Source organism: Nelumbo nucifera, chromosome 1 (genome assembly GCF_055504915.1).
Source record: "Nelumbo nucifera cultivar China Antique chromosome 1, China Antique-T2T, whole genome shotgun sequence".
NCBI classification, from domain to species: domain Eukaryota; kingdom Viridiplantae; phylum Streptophyta; class Magnoliopsida; order Proteales; family Nelumbonaceae; genus Nelumbo; species Nelumbo nucifera.
In genome coordinates, this window is record NC_142649.1 from 195,350,451 (window position 1) to 195,372,089 (window position 21,639).

General features: G+C 37.5%; 1 protein-coding gene across 5 annotated transcripts in view; it reads right to left on the minus strand.

The window, feature by feature from the left end:
• LOC104602243 (YTH family protein) overlaps positions 1-21,639 on the minus strand; it is an 80,869-nt gene that overhangs the window by 926 nt on the left and 58,304 nt on the right. For 2 of the 5 annotated variants that reach the window (XM_088895738.1, XM_010265857.3), the window contains 2 exons: positions 21,233-21,587; positions 533-589 (listed from right to left, as the gene is read on the minus strand). In XM_088895738.1, coding sequence (XP_088751864.1) covers positions 533-589; positions 21,233-21,587 — 412 coding nt within the window. Of the gene's footprint in view, positions 1-532; positions 1,328-16,740; positions 17,149-21,232; positions 21,588-21,639 lie in introns of all 5 variants that reach the window. The other 3 variants (XR_002022946.2, XR_016080862.1, XR_016080861.1) reach the window with 3 other exon arrangements.

Below are 21,639 nucleotides of genomic sequence, written 5' to 3' on the forward strand. Positions count from 1 at the left end.
AAAATAAACAAGAGTATTGATGGTTGAAAAGAGTATCAATACTTTGAACCATGTTTCTGACAAGAAATATCTGATAAGACTCCAGATATTATATCTAGGTTTTTCAGCTATGATATACCCAGATACAGCAACAGCACAAATGAATATGGCATTGGATACAAAATTTAGACTGAAAATTGAATAACATGGCACCTTTGTACAGGTATCCAGCTATCAATAGTTTGTCAGTCATCTTACAGCTCAGCTGGTTGCCATTCTTTACGCTGGCTGACCGGGCAAGGAATTTTGACATCAACATTCACTTTTCAATAAAGCAGAGTATGCAGATAATTTGTTTTACCATGTTTTGGCCACAGAAAGAACACAACTGGATCAGAAGAATTATGGTCTTTATGATACTTTAAATGGGAAAACTTGCAACAGTCAGGGGACCCAAAGTATTATACGCAATATAGTATAACGAATACACAGTAACACCCATATATGTCTTGAACATATTCACACTACAAGACAAAAAATGTATAATACTAACCCGAAGGTGAGATGCTTCACTGCTTCTGCCATGAATCTGAAGGTATTCTTCATATGTCTGTAACATTGAGAAAACTAAGAATAAGCTTATCACACATAGAGACCCTTTGATTGCATGGTAAGGAAACGCCTCATATCTGATCAATGAAATAGCTCATTTTTAACTTCATCATATAACAGCTACATGGTTAGTAAACTGGCCGTGTTTTGGTGAGATTTGTGTCCATATATCTGCTGATAGCACATGGGTTAAATGGAAAATCAATTGAAACACTATAAAATCTAACAGCTTCAGAACCCAACTAGGCAAATGGGCTGCACAATTGGGGGGCAGGTATCTCCAGACCCTGATGAAGGCAGGATTTGATTCCATGTCGCCACTATGCCCACCAGGAGTCTATACCAGCAACCAGCTGGCACCTTTAACCCCAACCACCCCGATTTGCACAACAATGAAGACTAACTAAAACCATAATTACTATGGACCATATAGGCAACAATTGTGTAGTCTGTTGTTGCAGATTCCCCTTGCAAAGCTGATATCCTTGTAGTAAAAGCTCTCAATTCCACTGTTGCAGAGTCCCCTTCCCCATTGAACCTGAATATATTAGCCAAGAAATTCCCAAAAGAGTTTCTTATAATCCCCCAATTCCTGATGGTCCTTGGTTTCCAATGCTACATCCATCAAAGTTAAGCTTCCATTGGTAAGCAGATGGTGGAGTTCATTCCTTTATGATGATTGATCTAGTGAGATAAGTTTCTGCCATTTGTTGCCAGCCCTTCAAAATGTCATCTTCTGAAATGAATAAAAATATTTCAGTTTTAACCCATTTTTCCACCTTCCACACTATAGTTTCAACAGTTTAAGAACAAAAGCCAACACTTGATGACATGCATTAACAAAAGCCATGTTCCATCTACATGTGCATTTTAAAAAGGAACTCTCTTTAAGAAGAGTTGTCAGCATGTCAAAACCTGTATGCAGTAAGGTTCTCTGCTTCTCTTTGGATTAAATTTATATGCTCCACCACCTTGTAAGGCTCTTAATTCCCAATGTCTGCATTAAAAATAGCATGCTCCAATTATTTGTGCATTTTCATAGGAACTCCTATCTTCCAGGAGGAGTATTAGCATGCCAAATCCTAGTTAAGGTTCCTTTGCAGTGGATTAAACCATATGTTATTCCACCTGTTGAAGCCCCATTTATTTCTTTTCTTGCAAGATCCTCAGGCATGAAAATTAGCATGTCAGCTAGAGAACCATATAAATCAATATGCACAGTACCTAGTGTCATCCATTCTTCACAGCTATACACCATTTTCATGTCTTGGTTGAAGTTGGCCCAGCAGAATGCTCAATTATGGTGTTCTTTCTGATCTCTATGCATTTTATCTGTTCTATTGAAAATGCCCACTGCCCCTATAGTAGTGGACACTGATGTCTATGATGGTCTGACTTGTATCCATCACAGAACATGAGAATTACTTCTTCATCTTGGTTCTCCATTCTATGTAGGGATATTTGAATTTTTTGCATGGTCTCATAGAAAGTACACTTAATCTTTCATCTATACAAAAACAGTTCACATTCCATGCCCACCTGGCGGAGCAAACGCAAATTATTCATCTACTGACCTATTTTGTTTTCTTTTTCCAATTTATTAGGTGATGCAGTAGAGCAGAAAAGATCCCCTATATGTCAATTATGGCAGTCAGGATACATTGCAAATGTCTTTCCAAGATCTAATGTGATTCAATAAGCCAAAATCATTTTCTCACATAATAACTACAATATTCTACCATTCCGGTTTCCAATATTCACCATTAAGATTACTACAGGTATTTGATTTATTTTGTTTAAGTTGGGCTGTTTTCTTTTCAGTAGCTTAACTATATGGTTTTAAGTTTCATAAAGTCTACACTTTTATTTTTCTTTCTCTAGTAGATAAGGTAAGAATTTAATTCAGAAAAAAACCATACTGAAATTACAAATACGCTATAAAAGGAACATAGATAGCTAGGTGGGAAGAGTAAATTAAGAGCATTTTGTATTAACAGATCCCAGCTGAGAACAAAATTAATGCATCTTTTAGGACCAAAGGCCACAGACATAGCAACAAGTTGAATATGATCTTTATCTGTACAGCCTTCAAAACTTGGGGCCCTGTCGTCAAAGATCTAGGAATTCCCTTAATTACAAAAATGCTCCAGCATGAAGTGACAGATAACATGTACCAGAATTCTCTGTTTACTTTTTTTGTTTCAAAAAAGATAAAGGAAATTTGTTAGAGATAAAAAATGCTAAAAGAAGGGCAGGTTCAGCCAACTGAACCCAGCCTCAACAAAGTCCACTACAATTCAGATACAGCACAGGTTTACAGAATGTAAATAACCAAAGATTGGCTGTTGAGCAAGGTCTCCTGTAGCTGAAGCCCGGGAGCTCAATCTCCCAATAGCGGATCTGATTGGCTATTCAATCTGGTGATACTTGCCTTGGAAACTTTTCCAGTCTATGCAAAATTATTTAAAGAAAATTTTCCACAATGAATAAATGAAGTTACAGTGCGAGAAAAGGCAATAGATCACCAACTCTGCATTAGCTTTATGCAGAGTGAAGCATTATCAAGTATTATATGATTTTATCCAAATATGCTATCTACAACAAGAAAGCTACCTTAATTAGGACAAGGATTTCTAAGTGGTTGGGTGGGTGAGTGCCCCTTAAGGCCTCAGGTCCATTAAAAAAGTAAAAAGAGGATAATTACAGCATTCCTTCTACTCATCTGGGCTTTCACTTGAGGCCTCCAAGCTACTTGATCATAGCAATCATGTACAACTACCCCTTGTTGCCTTGTATGTTACCTAGGTAAGGCAGGCATTTTGTACATAGAGGTCAAGTAAGAAACCTAGTCCAGGTTCCCCTATTTAAGTGACAGAGTAACATAGCAACCGTCACATATAGCACGAGAAGGTTGCTTCATACTGTTGAAGACTCACATATGTTCTGTTATCACTACATGATTTTTGTATTCATTTTTCAGCCAATCACAATAAAGAACACAAATTAGTTGATTGATCTAGCTGCCGCCAGTTCTCTATTTATATTAACTTAATAAAAAGAATAGAAATTACAAGTATGCCCCTGGCGGCACAACCTAGAACCAAACTAATAAGAAAAAAAAAAAAAAAACAAGTACCTAACTAACAGTATCTTAAGAAGTCAGCCTACTAACAGCAACTATAAAGTAGCAATTAAATAAGCCTTACAACACTCCCCCTCAAGTTGGGCTAAATATGTCTATTATGCCTAGCTTGTCACATAACTCATTGTGCCGCGAGTATAGAAGCCCCTTTGTGAGGACATCAACAAGTTGTTCCTTGGAGTTGACATTGAGGGATGCAAATTTCCCTTTTTTCCAAATTTTCCCTTATGAAGTGTTTGTCCACCTCAATGTGCTTGGTCCTCTCATGTAGGACAAGGTTGCTGGCGATGTTTATTGCAGCCTTGTTGTCACAGTAAAGAGACATAGGACTATGAATAACAACTCCAAGCTCCCCTAGAAGATTCTTTAGCCAAAGGACTTCAGCCACCCCATGTGCCATAGCTCTATATTCAGCTTCAGCGCTTGACCTCACTACCACACTTTGTTTCTTGCTCTTCCAGGTCACTAGATTTCCTCCCACAAATGTGCAATACCCACTTGTGGACTTTCTGTCATCCACAGCTCCTGCCCAATCAGCATCTATAAAGACTTCCACCTTTAGGTGATTGTGTTTACTGAATAATAGACCTATTCCAGGATATTTCTTCAAGTATCTAAGAACTCTCTCCGCTGCCTCCATGTGTGGTTTCTTGGGAGAGTGCATGAACTGGCTTAGGACCCCAACGGAATAGGCAATGTCTGGACGGGTCATGGACAAATAAATCAGCTTTCCCACTAATCTTTGGAACTGTTTCACATCTTTCAGAGGTTCACCAACACAGTCACCTAACTTGTGGTCAACATCCATGGGAGTATCTGCTGGCCTTGCACCTAATTTGCTTGTATCCTGTAATAGACCAAGGGTGTATTTCCTTTGAGAGATAAAGATACCCTTTTCTGAGCAGGCAACTTCAATCCCAAGGAAGTACTTCGGGGGACCTAGATCTTTCACTTCAAATTTAGATGCAAGGAATTGTTTCAATTTTTATATCTCTGAGCTCCAACTTCCTTAATGATGATATCATCCACATACACTATCAATACAGCAACCTGTTCCTGACATCTCTTCACAAAGAGTGTATGATCAGACTGACACTGTTTGAAGCCCATCTGTTGAACCGCCATGTGAAACTTACTGAACCAGGCTCTGGGAGACTGCTTTAAGCCATAAAGAGACTTTCGCAACTTGCACACCTTATTTTCACTTCCCTTGGCAAAAAATCCAAGGGGTTGAACTATGTATACTTCCTCCTCTAAATCACCATTTAGAAAAGCATTCTTTATGTCCAGTTGATGCAATTCCCAGTCAAAATTAGCAACTAAGGACAGGAGAACCCTAATTGAGTTCATCTTAGCTACTGGAGCAAAAGTCTCATCATAGTCAACCCCATATACTTGTGTGTACCCTTTAGCTACTAATTTTGCTTTGTACCTTTCAACTGTTCTGTTTGCCTTGTGCTTAACCGTGAACACCCATTTACACCCCACGGGGTCTTTCCCTTTTGGAAGATCCACCAATTCCCAAGCTTGATTTTTGTGAAGAGCATTAATCTCCTCCTTCATGGCATGTGTCCATTCAGGGTATTTTAAGGCTTCTGCAACATTTCTGGGAACAAGGATGCAATCAACTACAGATAGGAAGGCACGGTATGAGGGGTAAATGTGATCATAGGAGACAAATTGGGTAATGGGGTGTTTGGTAGTGCATGACCTGACTCCCTTTCGTTGAGCAATAGGAATGTCAAGGTCATCCACAGTAGGAGTAGGGTTAGGGAGTGGACTTACCTCCTGGGAGTCTAACGGTGTCGATTGCTCAGTGTTTGGCTGCTCCACATCTCTATCACATTGCTGATCTCTACGGCGTGTACATTGGAAGACACAAAAGGGAGCAAGGTCCGGAATAGAAGGAAGAGATACCTGAACCTGCTTCTCCTCTTCCACACTACTACTCACCCCCTGAGGAGAAGCAGGGAAGAATGGCTCAAACTCAAAGAAGGACACATCCATAGACACAAAAAACTTACGACTAATGGGATCAAAGCACCGATACCCTTTTTGAGAGGAGGGATACCCCAGAAAGACACAAGGAATGGACCGAGGGTCTAACTTACCTCGAGATGGAGATAAATCATGGACAAAGGCACGACAACCAAAGACTCTCATGGGAATGGAAAATAAAGGAGACTGAGGGTACAATAACTGATGAGGGGCCATGTAGTTAAGCACTTTGGAGGGCATGCGGTTGATGACATAAGCAGCCGCAAGTATAGCATCCACCCAAAACCTTTTTGGAACATTCATACGTAGCATCATCCCGCGAGCTACCTCAAGGAGGTGTCTATTTTTTCTTTCAGCAACACCATTTTGTTGTGGTGTTCTGGCGCATGAGCTCCTATGAATAGATCCGTGGGAGACAAAGAACTCATTGAGCTCCCCATGGAAGTATTCTTTTGCATTGTTGGATTGGAAGATCTGTCTTTCAACATGGAGTTGTGTAAATACTATCCTCTGGAAGTCTTTCACAATCTTTGGAACTTCGTCTCTACTACGCATAGAAATTACCCATGTATAGCAAGAGTAATCATCGATCAATGTGATAAAGTACTTATATCCGCCCTCAGAGATTACATTGGTAGGCCCCCATACATCAGAATACACAACATGAAAAGGAACATTTGATCTTTTATTACTTGAGTGAAAAGTTGTTCTACATTGTTTGCTTAACTGACACGTTTGACACTGGAACTCTAACACTGAACATGACTTAAATAAAACCGGAAACAAAGACTTTATTATTTCGAAAGAAACATGACCTAAACGACTATGCCACAAAAAAAATTGATTGACTATGTGACTCTGAGGATGACACCGAGAAACCAACTTTGTTGTCGAAAATGTAGAGACCATCCACTAGGCTCCCTCTACCAATCGTCCTCCCAGAAGTTAGGTCCTGAAAAACACGAGTCAGCAAAAAAGGTTACACTACAGTTTAAAGAGCTTGTAATGCTACTAACTGAAAGCAAATTTATAGAAAGTTGAGGGACATGCAATACACAATTCAGGTTAAGGCCATGTGGAAGAGATATTGATCCTTGGCCTGCAATGGAGGAAAAAGAACCATCTGCAAGTCTCACTCTATCCCTTCCTGACAAAAGGCTATAAGTCTGAAACAAGTTCGGCTTACCGGTCATGTGGTTGGAGGCCCCTGAGTCAATGATCCAAGGGGAATCCGTGGGAGTGACATGGAACACAGAAGCCGTATTACCTGAAGTAGATGCAAATGAAGTAGAGGGAGTACCAGTGACTGAGTTGTCCATTTGTCGCAAGGCCCTACCATAAGATTCCAGGTGCTCTCTAAAGGAATTCATTATCTCTTCCTTGGGGTCAGACTTATTAGGGTGGTCCCTGAAGGGATGAGAGATCCATCATATGGATGGCCGAACCTTGAAGGTAGGTTGGGCGAAATTTCAAAAATTTCCTCTCCCCTCATCTGGGAATCACATTCCCTGTTTTAGAAAATCTACATTTTCAAGGATTAATCTTGAACCAGAAACCGAACCAGATCTGAAACCAGAAGCAGGAGAGGGATATACCTGATACGAAGAAATAGTATCTCCCAACGAAGGTGTTCACGCCCAAAGAAAATCTCCAAAGACTGCTCCCACTGAAGATGACACAGCGTAGGGTGGAGCAGAATCAGCAATGTTCTTCCCAAGAACCGGACCCTTCACAAGAATTCGATGGAGGCAGTGAGCACAACTTCAAATCAGCATCTCTCCAAAGGTTGATATCAAGACACCTCTTGATCGCTCCTACAAGGAGATCGAACTGGCAGTATGGCGGTGGCAGGAAGAGAACGTAGGGAGAAGGCGCAGTCACACTTTATTTGACTTCTCTCTGTGCTCTGAGATCTTGAATCTCTGAGATTTCTGGGATGGAGTGAATGGTTCGCCCCCTCCTCCTTTTATAGGCTTAAAGAGAGCTCCTAATCTCATTAGAAGTTTCCTAATCCAAATCTGTATTTGGATTAGGAGTTCTCTTTAGGAGATAAGGATAAGTCCTTATGTTATCTGCAGATTAGATCAACCCTCTCCTAATCTTATTAGGAGGTTTCCAGATCTGAATCTGTATTCAGATCTGGACTCTCTGAGTGGATAGGGTAAGACCCTATCCTATATGCTGATTTAAACCCAGATCTGCCACTTTATTTAACTGATCATATCAGCCCAGTTCGAAATGGGCTTTTAGGCCCATGAAGTCTAAGTGCTCAAACTGCTTCCAAACTGCTGCCCAGTTGGGCTTCTTTGTATGGCGTGGGACCCAAACATTGATCTACACATCAGCCACACCGGTTCAGCCCAGCCTCTGTTACAAGGCCTGGCCGAATTCACTGAAAAGACAGTGAACCCCTTGAAGCCCATCACATGGACTCCTAATGGGCCCAACACTTACACTAAGTGGTCCCTGGGCCAAGCCACCTTATAAAAACCCAGGAACTGTGGGCAGATGCAAGATTAGCCCATCAGGTATTACCCTCAATGGTCTTACACTTAACCTCTCAGCCCATAATGATCAAACACTGCCCGACAAGAGAGGACCTCTCCCTCGGTTGCAAGGAACAATGCCGCACTCTCTACTCACATGGATCCCGGGAATTAAAACCTTTTGCAAACAATTTGAAACCATAATCTATATATTTATATCCGTATATAAAATATATTTTGCAAAACAATTTTCAACGATTGAAATCGGCTACCGGCAGTCTTGGTTTCCATTAGAGAGAGTGCATCCCCGATCATTACCTTTGTCCGACAAAGGGGCTGATCCTGTCACTATGATCACCCACTCAGATGAATTCTCAGACTGTCCCAACATACCCAGGTTTTGACCCCCTCTAAGGATCTCACTGATTGGCATATCAAAGACAGCTCAATCCGACACCTAGTGCAATATCATAATCGAGTCTAGGGGTCAGGTGTAACTTTCCAGTTTTGCCCACTAATCTCCAAGGTCTAGGGCAATACTGGATATCTGGTCCGGTTCAAGGTTTCAAGTAATCCTACACTACATGTGCTTCAGGTCTCACCCTGGTAGCTGAGACAGGCCACCCCAACACTTGGCAGCACACCAGTGTCAGCCTTAGCATGATAAATCTCCCCAGACTTATCCAACGGCTGTGAACATTTTAAACTAACACGAGTCTCATTAAGTGTCCAGTTTAAGGGTATTACACAGAAACACACCATAAGAACATGAATCAAATATGCACTTTATTCATTTACAATAAATGTCATAAGTACATCAATCTGATTGGAGCTAAGGGCATACAACTATCTAACAGTCCCGGGTACTATCGACAACCTGAGTTTCTTGGGTTGCCACATGTGTTGCATTCTGTGTTGTGTTCACCTTCTTCTGGCCTTGACTTTTACCCTATTCTTGATTCTTCACTACCCACTTGGGTTTCCCGTGGATGTTCCAACAAGTGTCACGTGTATGCCATGAACGCCGACAGTGGGTACAGAACAACTTAACTTTATCATCATTCTTAGTGTCACTTTTCTTCCCCGTGGAGTTATTATTCATTGCAGCCAAAGCAACATGTTGCTCTCCCTCAGCTGTAACCATCACACTCCGCCTGCTTTCTTCCGATTGAACAAGGGAGTATACCTCGTGAACCGTAGGCAACTCTTTGCTTCCTAGGATCTGAACCCTCAACGATTCATATGCAGGGTTCAGTCCCAATAAGAAGGCAAACACACATTGCTGAGAGACCAGCTTCCTGTCGGCCTTAGCATCATCATCATGTTTCCACTCTATAGCCTGATAATGATCCAATTCTTTCCATATGGAGGTAAGGGCTGAATAATATGAAGACAAACTACGGTTTCCCTCTTTACAGGTTGAAGATTTAGCTTGTAACTGGTAAACCTTGGCATAATGCCTTTGCTCATAATAGGTAGTTTTGGCCTGTTCCCAGATCTCACTAGCGGTGTCTGCCCACATAAAGTTCTTCTTCACATCAGGTTCCATGGCTGCGAGGAGCCAAGACATCGCCATACTGTTTTCTTGGTCCCACCTATCATGTTCAGCTGTCTCACCCTTGGGTTCTTTCACCCTTCCATTAATGTAACCAGCTTTACCCCTTGCCGTTACATAGTGTTTTACACTTTTAGCCCACTCCAGGTAGTTCAGACCATTTAAAGGGGTAATTGGCATGGGAAAAATCATGTTTTCACCTCCCATACCAGCTGTGTTGTGGGTTGGTGTAACCCCCAATGAGGTTGATTCATAACTCGCCATAGAATACTGCTGAAAACCAGTCCAAACACCACACAACTACACAGCAGCCACAAACAGAAAACCAACCCTCAAGGAATTTACTTCTAGGATGTGAGGAAGAGAACAAGACACTGCTGAAAACAACTCTGAGATGGTTCAGTCATTAAACCAGCCCGGTAATCAGTTCAACACAACCAAGGCAGACATTGCTATCAGTCCGACTGCAGTTCATACAGTCTAACAATCCAACATCCAAACAAGTATATATAACCAAGGAATAAGCCCTTCATACCATTGGCCAAAGAAGACAAACAAGAACACACCTGTCCAGCACCTGTACGAAGGTGCCAACCTGAAATCAACTTCACAGCATCGAACAGAGAAGGAAGAGAGTCTCTATCAGCATCGCACTTCTCTGACTAGGGTTTCCTTGGTATTACGACCAAGGAAAAAAAACCACAAGTGCCGCCAGAAATCTGCTAGGGTTTCCGCCAATAAACCTACTAGGGTTTCTCTGTCTTCCACGCCCAAGAATTTAAAAAAGGAAGCCTTGCTCAAAACAGGAGGGATCGTAGGTCTTTTACAGCCCAGAAAATCTACTCTGATACCATGCAATCATTCATGGAGAGTGGGAGACGAGAGAGAGAGAGAGAAAGAGAAGAAGAGGGAGATACGATTGAGAAGGAAAAAAAGTACTACTGGCTGCCGCCAGTTCTCTATTTATATTAACTTAATAAAAAGAATAGAAATTACAAGTATGCCCCTGGCAGCACACCCTAGAACCAAAGTAATAGGAAAAAAAAAACAAGTACCTAACTGACAGTATCTTAAGAAGTCAGCCTACTAACAACTATAAAGTAGCAATTAAATAAGCCTAACAACACTTTCCAAAAACACTAAGAGAAACTAAGAACTTGATTTTCCTTATTAGCTATACATGTTACTCATTTTATTTTGGCCCATATTTACCAAACTGCCCCTCTCATATATGGCCTAAGCCTCAAATCAAAGTTGTAAGGCTTAAACCTTCACACAAAATCTGTGCACCTTGCCTCAAGGCATATACCTCACACCTCAAGGCTTAAAACTTTTAAAGTCATGTTGGAGGGAGCTGCCCCCACACAATGCAATTAGAATTGGTCCAAGAGTTTGCAACATTTCTGTTGGAGATGCCTCAACCTGTCCCTATCAAATCCCAACGATTCTAATACCTGTTGGAGATGATTTTAGATAGAATTCCTTTAACAAATTCTTCAGATAAGATAGCAGCTCCTGTGCTTCTTCACATAATCCAGCCTCTTGATGTAAGGTGAAGTAATTATACAAAATAAAAACATGCAAACATAGTTCCCAAGTTTTCTGTTTTTGGTTCAGTATATCAGAAATACTTACCTATTTGTGCTCCCCTTCCTGGCACAGAAGACTTGAATTTTGGAGGGATGGGTCATGGGGCCAGCGAGATAGCTTTTACTAGAGATATTGGGGCACTAAAAGCATTCTAATGGAGAGGAACTTAAAACTCTGGATTAGGACTACCACAATTGAACATCAAAGGCAACAAAATGGTTCTATGTTACCAAATACCTTCAATGTACCTTATCAAAGGCACATCTAAGTTACCAAATACCAATGTCTATTGTACAATACAGTTCGACATGACATTTATATCCAATCCACACTTTCCCTGAATTGACTACACACACCATACAAAGTTCAATCATTAGCATCACCAAATTTCAATTAGGAAAGTTCATTGTTTTACTCCCCCCATCTCCCCCATATTTTTCCTTTTATTTTGGCTTCATGGGGCTAAACAATGGGGGTTAGCCCATCCCCCTATCCTTTTTTTGGTAATGGAGAAAAAAGAAGATTCCATTAATAGAAAAGAACAAATACAATTAGGGGGTCATGAAGAATCATCCAAGAAACAAAAACAAGCATCCCCCTATAGGGCCTACCCATAACCCCTCAATCCTGGTGACAGTAGGATCTGATCCCAAGTCTCCACTACAACCAGCCAGAGATCTTAGCAACTAAGCCAGTTTGGCACCGCCTGATGTGGACGCTGGCAGCAGCAGCAGTAATTTAGTGTTCTCATCCTATCTTATCTATTCAGTATTCTTGCCTTATCTGCTTTCAGTAGTAGGGATTAGTAGGAGTCTTATCTATTCAGTGTTCTTATCTTATTAGTTCAGTAGTATGGATTAGTAGGGAGTCTTATCTTATCTAATTACAGTTCTTATCTTATCTTATCAGTTCAGTAGGATAGATTAAGGAAGTCTTATCTTATCTTATCAGTTCAGTCTTATCTTATCAGTTTAATAGGATATAGTAGTAGATTAGCAAGGAGTCCTCCTAAAAGTAGGATTCTACCTCTTGTAATCTCCTATTTAAGGAGCTGATATTATTCAATAAAGGTATCGAAAATTTCAGTCAAGAAAGAGAGCAAAGGAGAGTTGGTGATCTCTTGAACAAATCACCTTTTAGGGCAGCAAGATAGGTTCTTCAAGAAAAGGGAGGAACAAGGGAAAGCAGGAGGTTTTCCCCGTGGACTGACCCGTGACGAGATCCTATTCTCGGGCCCATAACACCGCCTCCCTCCCCATGTGTATGCACGTATGAAAAAGACATCTTTTCTTTTGTATTAGAACATAAGTAAGAAATCTTCATCGAAAAGAATTGTCTCCAAAAGTTTGCAACATGATCCTTACCAAAAAAACGTTTTCAACATGATAGGGTGGAAAAGGTGCTTGTGTGTATGTTTTGATAGTAAACTAGAAAGAACACTATTGATGACAAGAACTTAGAGAATTTAGAAGAATGCTTCTCACAAAGACCATACCATATGCACAAAAAGCCCATACATTCCTGTAACCAGTGTTTGCAACCCATCATTGACCTGCCTGTTGACCATTCAACCCATCACCCAGATGGGTCTGTTTCACCCCAAACCTAGTAAGCTGGAAAATCATTGACCTTGGTAAAAGAAACTATTGACTTCAACAATCAAACCAATGGTCTTGGAGGAGTTTCATGAATCGGCTGCTTTAGAGAGAAGTCTGAATCATAGTTTTTAAGGCGCCAAGGTGAGGCTAGGCGATAGGGGGGCACCTTGTTGCCTAGGTGGGCGCCTAGGCAATACCTGAGCGATGGATTTTTTTTTTTAAGTAAAACCATATATCCTAGGGTAGTTCCCTAGGTTCCATAACCATCTTTTCTTAATAATTATCCATAATTTTCATAAGAGAAGTATAAATTTCATCTTTTAAGTTTAGAAAATCAACATTTTATGAGAAGAAAAGGAACAAAGGAAAGAAAATTCAAAAAATATGGGGGCTGAACCCCCTACTTTCGTTATAGGTAAAGAAGAAAAGAAAAGGTGGAAGAAGAAGATCTGTAAGAAGAAAATGTATTGATTAGACAAAATTTTAAGTTCTTCCCTTGCTTACTGGTTCAGGTTCTGAAATCTTTTGAGGATTCAATCAAGGATCAAAACTTCGATACGATACGCCCCATATCGAGTGTATTGTATTGTATCTTTGGCACCCCAATACACATGTTTACAGGTGTTTTCGGGAACCCATTTTTTAAAATAATATATATATATATATATATATTTAAAAATGAATTTGAAAACCAAAGAAATAAAAAAATAGGGGGAGTATCATTATAAGTACTGATACACCTTTTCCGATACGCAGAGGTGTATCGATACTTTGAACCTTGGGTTCAATACAGCAGTTAGCCATGTTTGTGTTGATTAAACCCTAACAAATAAGAAAATAATAAAAAGTAATTAGTACATAAACACATAAAATGAGTATTCTAGTTTAATAATGCCTATTTTATAATTATACTGTCAAAAAATTAAAAATATAAAAGTATTTTATAACATAGTGCACAAAACTACTTGGCGACTGGGCAAGGCGAGCCTCCAAGGGCGCCTTGTCGCCTAGGTGCCACCTTGACAACTATGGTCTGAATGCTACTTTCCTATCTCTAATCCCTAAGAAAAGTGGAGCTAAAGAGATGAAAGATTTTAGGCCAATAAGCTTGATTGGCAGTGTATACAAAATCTTAGACAAAGTCCTGGCAACTAGGCTAAGAGCTGTGATGGATTCTCTGGTTCCATCTCACCAAGGTGCTTTTGTACATAATAAACAAATACATGATGGAGTTCTTATTGCAAATGTAATTAATTGACTCCAGGTTAAGAAGTAGGAGGAATGGTCTGATTTGCAAAATTGACTTAGAAAAAGCCTACGATCATGTTAACTGGGCTTTCTTAGATTATTTGTTGGATAAGATGCATTTTGGTTCAAAATGGAGGAATTGGGTTAAAGTCTGCATCTCCACTCCAAGGTTTTCAAAAGTTCGAGAGGGTTGAGACAAGGAGACCCGTTATCACCCTTGCTTTTTCTAATTGTGATGGAAGGTCTAAGCAAATTGGTGGGAAGGGATTCAGATCTGGAGTTTCGGGAGGGTTTTGAAGTAAGCCCCAATGGTACAAAAATTCCCATCTTACAATATGCAGATGATACACTGCTTTTTTGCAATGCTTCATAGGATCAAATTATAAACCTGAAATATCTGTTGTTCTGGTTTGAGATTATTTCAGGTTTGAAGGTGAATTTAGCAAAAAGTGAAATAATGGTTGTGGGGGAAAGTGCCTAATATTCAAGGCTTGGCTGAGCTTTTGGGTTGCTAAGTGGGTAGGCTGCCCGCAAATTACTTAGGTTTTCCCCTTGGAGCTAAATGTACTTCTAAAGATATTTGGGGCTCAGTTCTAAAAAGAAAGGATAAAAAATTGTCAACTTGGAAGTCAAGATATCTCTCTAAAGGTGGAAAGGTCACACTAATCAAAAGTGTGTTAGCTAATCTTCCAACTTAGGGCTGTTCGTTTCCTCTTAAAGTGCAATCATACAACTTTTCGCTTTCCAATGATACCCCCAAAAATACAAACAATAACTCTCTTATATGGGGTCAAAATGGATATTTGATAGTTTTCAGAATTCAGAACAACATTCTCTGCATTCAGAGTTCAGAGGAAAGAAAAGTTCACTGTTCACCAATACCAATATACCTCTTAATGTAATTATTACACTTTCAGATGTTAGACTTCAAAGCAAATGAACAGGCCCTTATTTTATGACCCTTTTTCCTATCCCATCTGAGGTAGCAAAGGAAATGGAGAAAAAAGATGAGAAGCTTTCTTTGGAAAGGCTGGAAAGAGGCTCACGAGTATCATTTAGTGAGCTGGGAACAAATTTGCAAACCTCAGTCACAAGGTGGGCTAGGAATAAGACAATTAGAGCTATTAAATCTAGCTTTATTGGGAAATTGGCTGTGGATATTCTCAACTAAACCAAATAATCTGTGGAGGAAAGTGATAAGGGGAGAAATATGGCCTAAGGAACAATGGGTGGGATACTGGACCACCCCCTCAAACAGTTCTCCGGCTGCATCAGATTTAAAGTGGGAGATGGAAGAAAAGTGGAATTCTGGTCAGACCACTGGATTGGTGACAACCCCCTAAAGGAGTTGTTTCCAGACTTATACAATGTCGCCTCAGACAAGGAAGCCTTAGTAGCAGATTCTTTCAGACTTCAGGAGAATAGAATGGGTTGGACTCCTTCCTTTAGGAGCTTCAATGACTGGGAAATTCAGCAGGTTGCAGATCTTCTCTCTCTGTTAAAAAGCCAGCAGCTAAATATCCACTCCCAAGATGCAAAATTCTGGAAAGGGACCAAAACTGGTGTCTTCATAGTTAAATCCTTCTATTATAAGCTAGTGGAGAGGACTGAAGTTCCTTTTCCTAGTCGGGCCATTTGGGGGAATCTAGCTCCTTCAAAAATTAAGTTCTTTGTTTGGGTTGCAGCTTTGGAGAGGTGCTTGTCTAAGGAAATGTTGATAAAAAAAAGGCATGAACATTTCAGATCTTAGAATGCTGTTTATGCAATGAGGAGGTGGAGTCTGTTGGACATCTTTTCCTCCATTATAAGTTTAGTTCTGCAGTACGGAGCCACTTTTTGAAATCTCTGAATTTGAATTGGTGCATGCCAGCATCAGTTAAAGCTCTTTTGGAAGAATGGCAGATTTCTGGACTTTCCAAAAAAGGGAGACTTTGCTGGGCTTCTGTCCCTCCAGCAGTGCTTTGGACTGTGTGCTCAGAAAGAAACAGAAGGTTGTTTGAAAACAAATCCATTTCTGAAGCCAAGGTCATCAATTCAGCCATAGATGCCATTAGGTGCTGATTGTCAATACATGCTGAATTCAAAGATATTACATCTGATTATACTTTTTTGAGGGTGGCCTTTTTTTTTTTGATAAATGATTGAATTTTATTCAATAAAATCAATAAGATATTACAATACAGCCTTCCCAAAGGAGGGGAACGAGCTGGTACCTCTCCACAATAGCAACAATGTACTACCTGAGACTAGTAAGAAAAAGTTTACAAAGCCGCCCAGAAAAAACTGTTCCCTTGATACCCCTTGTTTAGCTAACCCATCCGCTATGGTGTTGGCTGTTCTACCCACCCACTGAGAGTGGCCTTTTTTTGAGGTCCTTTTTTGTACAGTTACTCATTGTACACAGGACCAGTTAATACAATCATACCTTACCTTCTTTCAAAAAAAAAAAAAAACAGTCAAACGTCAAACCAATGAACTGTTCATGTGCGTGCAAACCAAAACAAGTCATATAAGATACATTTTCAGACCAACCTGCCGCTGATAGTGCCATTCAACTATCGCCACTGTAGATCTATTGTCACCATTGTTGCTGCACTGCCAGAGATCGGTCTCTGTTGTTATACAACTGCCAGAGATCTCCCCCCTTCCCCTGTTTTCCTCCCCTGGCTGCTAGGCTGCTAAATCTTTCGCGTTCCTCCCTCCCTCTATCTTTCAATCTCCTTCATCTTGATCTCTCTCTCCCTTCCCTCTTTCTCTCCCTCTTATTTCCATATCTAGGTTTACAACACTAAATCTTAATCTAAGGGAGTATATTCATGATCCTAATCTCAAAGTTGTAGTGCAATTACAGGTTGAACCATTAGCCCAGATGATAGAACCGTTGACCCACCACTTGGAGAGGAAAATGGTTGCTTTTCCAGCTCAGCTTTTCAAAATTGCCTGTAACAATATCACAAATGGGCCAAAATTTATGTCTTCAAATCCTGGATGAACCATTAAACAGTGCAAAACGTTGGAGGACAAAAGAAGACTTACTTTTCAACACATTCTCTACTGTCACAGTTCTTACTTTTCAAAAATTCTCAATACCCCCAAAACCACAAAAGAATGGTACTCCAGAAATTTTTGGCCTCGGTACTTCCACACAATGGAGGACAAAAGAAGACTTTATGAGGGAAGGCAGGTCCAGATACTAGCCATTTAAATAGAAAAAAAGAAACAAACAAACTCTGCAACTCTGTACTGATAGAACAAATGCCAAACACAATCCTCCCATTTGTAGAATACTAGTACGGGACCCGTGCGATGCACGGGAAAACCCAATGTCTAATTTGCTGGTAAAAAGGATCAAAAGGATATATTGAATGTCGGCTGCTGGTAAATTTCCAAAAGTATATATACTAAATTATTGATTTTTTAAATATATTAAATAATTTATTTTCTTTTTAAATATATTATTTACAAAATTACACTAATTTATCTTCTATTTCTCAATATAAGTTTATTAATAATTTCCTTTTCTAAAATTTTCCAATATTATACTAATTTATATTAATAACAGAAATAATTTGTGCAATTATTGGTTCAAACTACCAATTTCCTTTACCAATACTAATTTATCTTTAAAAATTTTAAATGTAAACCACACAATTTTTAAATAATTTTCCAATATCTATCAAATGTAATAAAATTTCCCAAATTTCCAAAATATTCCAATAATTTTCAGTAATTATTTACTACATTTTAAAGAAAATTTCCATAATTACATTAATATATTTTTTATTTTCTTCTCGAAAATTATGATATTTTTTTACTTTATTTTTCCTGGAGATATTATTGTTGACTTTATTTTTCAATTTTATAATTTTTAATTAACTTTAAATGAAATTTATAAAGAAATTATTGGTTGAAAATTTTGTATATTCATTGATTTCTAGTCAATTTTCTGGAAAATAACACAATTTAATTTTTGGTGTAATAAAATTAATTTTAAGAAATTGTAACTATAGTAAAATATTTATTATAATGATTACTTTATATAATTACTACACCAAAATTCCAATAATAATTATTTTGAAAAAATAATTAATTTAAGTACACTAATAATTATTATTGGAATTACAGTTATTTCAAAATTACTGTAATTACAGTATTTTGAAAAGAACAAATTTTACTATAATAATTAAATGTAACTTAATAATTATTATTACACTAATAAAATTACGTTAATAAATTTCTGAAAATGTAAATTCCAATGATAATTATTACTGTAATTATTATCAGCAATAAAATTCAAATAATAATTATTATTATAAATTTCCTAAAATAATAATTTACACTAAAATTTCAAAGATAATTGTTTCTGTAATAAAGTTAATATGAAAAACAAATCTGTAATTAGAAATAAAATTTTCATTACAATAATTTATGTAATTGAATTATTACAATAAAATTCCAATAAGATTTATTAGTGTAATAAAATTATTTTGAAACAAACTGTAGTTATTACACTAATAATTATTATTGGAATTTCTGTATTTCAAAATTACTGTAATTACAGTAATTTCAAAGAACAGATTTTATTGTAATTTATAATTCTGTAGTAATTATTATTTTTAAATAATGGAAGTTTGTGTAATTTAATAATTACATTATTGGAATTGATACAAAATGGAAAATTGTTAATTATGTAACAATAATTATTACTATTAATTTCCATTATTTTAAATCAAGATTCACAGTTTTTTCTATTATTAATTTTTCAAAAATTATTGGATAATGGGAAATACTATTTGAGATTATGAAAAAAGGAATTAGTCAAACTACACTAACAATTATTTTAGTGTAATAATTATAATTACATTGATAATAATAAAAATTTCAATAATTATAAATTATGATAACATAATTATAAATTTTCAATAATTACAATAATTTTCCATAATATTCCAAAAATTAAAAAAATGTCATAAAATTCCAAAATTGCACTAACTGTTATTTTAAAATAAAATTAATCAATAATTTTCTGAAAATGTAATAATGAGAATTACGCTAATTTTCTGAATAATCATTTATTAATTTTCAATAATTATTTATTGGTTGAATAATCAATAAATTATCCATAATTTCCAAAAACTACACCAAACTATCTTTCAGTTTCGAATCAAATTAATCAATAATTTATAATTATCTGGAGTCATAATTATAATTTTTAGAAATGTAATTATTTCAATATCGTTTACCAACAATCAATTACTAAAATTTTTAGAAATTATTGATAAATATAATAATAATTTATTAATAAATTAATTATTTGTATTTATTTTCAGAAATTATTATTATTATTTTTCTAAATTTAAATAAATATTATTGATTAGTAATTATAAACAATAAATTTATTAATAATAGTAATGCTTTAATTATTTTAATTTATCAATTATTGTCTCGCTAATTAATATATTAATTATAGATTATTGTAATATACTTATTTATTAATTAATGCATTAGTAATTTATTAATTATCTGATTTGCTAATCTGGTTGGACTGGACCTGTTCTAAAAATGAACCAAACATTTGTAGTCTAGGGTGTTCACCGAAACTCTACTTGTCCCATTCTCTTCAAGCATTTTAAGATGGTATAGGATTGGAAATATGAAATCAGGGAGGGGGTAGGATTGGAAACCCCCAAACTCTACTTGTCCCATACTCCCATCCTCTTCAGGCATTTTAAGAGGGGATAGGATTGGAAATATGAAATCAGGGAGGGGGCAGGATTGGAAATATAGAACCAGGGTGTTGGACGAATCCATTCTCTTCAAGCATTTTAAGAGGGGATAGGATTGGAAATATAAAATCAGGGAGGGGTAGGATTGGATACCCCCAAACTTGTCCCATTCTTTGCATTTTAAGAGAGGATGGGATTGGAAATATAAAATCATGGAGGGGTAGGATTGGAAATATAAAATCATGGAGGGGTAGGATTGGAAATATAAAATCAGGGTGTTGGACAATTCATCCATTTCTTCTTTTTTATAAATGGGTAAGAAAACATTGACTGGTCAACTGGAAATTCCTGCTCTTCAAATTACCAATCGTCAAGATGCTTTCTAAAGAAAGTAAAACAAAGATGTCCACTCTAAGTTGCTCCAAATAACCCCAACATGAGAACAGATCGACCTGATTTCTGATCAGTCCAACAAAGGAATTTTATTGAGAAGCAACCATGAAAAGGAAATTATTTCGTGGGAAATCTTCAACATGATCATCCAATAAAGTATGACTATAGCAATAGAGGCTTGAGATGTTTAAAGATATTCAAAATGAAAAACAAGAAAATTTCTTTCAAACGCATAAAATGGATGTAAGAGAATAGATAGAGGCAACAAAATAATCATAAAATATTCCATTTTTTTGCCAAAATTTCAGTAAGACTTGAGGCAAAATAATCATTCTTTTCAGTTGCAATTAAAAAAGTATAATTATTACCAGGAAGAGATAAGGAAAAGAGCTCTCTAAGTATGATTCTCCTAAATGGGCAAATTGTCTAATCTCAGACATGTCTTAAATTCAGATAATCCAAGGACCATTGAGAATTGAAGAACACTATTACATATCAATTTTAGGCTTATTCATGTGTACAATCTCATTGCTATATAACATAAAGGAACATCTGATTTTTAAATCATGTGTACAATCTCCTTCCCATAGAATGCTCTTAGGTGACAATAATAAACATTTTAGGCTTATTCCCTTTTCTAGGGGTATGTGATGCTAAAAAACACCAGAGAGAGACTATTTAATAGTAAATATACTAATTTAGGGTTGTCTCCCCAAGTCGAAATTCATTTTAATCAGTATCAGATTCCTAGACATGAATCAGATACCTCTGTCTGTGTCCATGCAACACTGTTATGTACACAAATGACCATATTTTGCTTGAAAATAGATCAAGTACCACAAAGTTAAGCATTAAAAAAGTATAATTAAAACAAAATTATGGAAGGTGAAGCAGGATTTGAATACCATATCAAGAAAATCTTCCTCAGATAATGAATCAGCGAGAAGGCCTCTTCCTGCAGATAGACCCCCACCATCTAATTGGAAAATATCCCTGCCCCCATACATATTGGAAGGTTTTCCATGAATTCTTGAATTCTTCTTCTGTTTTCCTCTTAATGCCTCAAAATTGGTAGGGGAATTTTCTGGAAGAAATCCCCCAGGACATCTCCCATGTGCCAAATTGAAATTACTGGCCACAGGCATCCTAGGCCAAGCCATATGCAATGGAGGATATGCATGACAGTATGCTTCATCTTGTAATGGAACTGAAGATTCAGTACAAGTTCTTTTCATGAGTTCATTCCTAGGGAGATTATTCCTGCATTTGTACATTCCAAGGCCAACCAAAAGTAGGTGGCTTATAAGTCAGT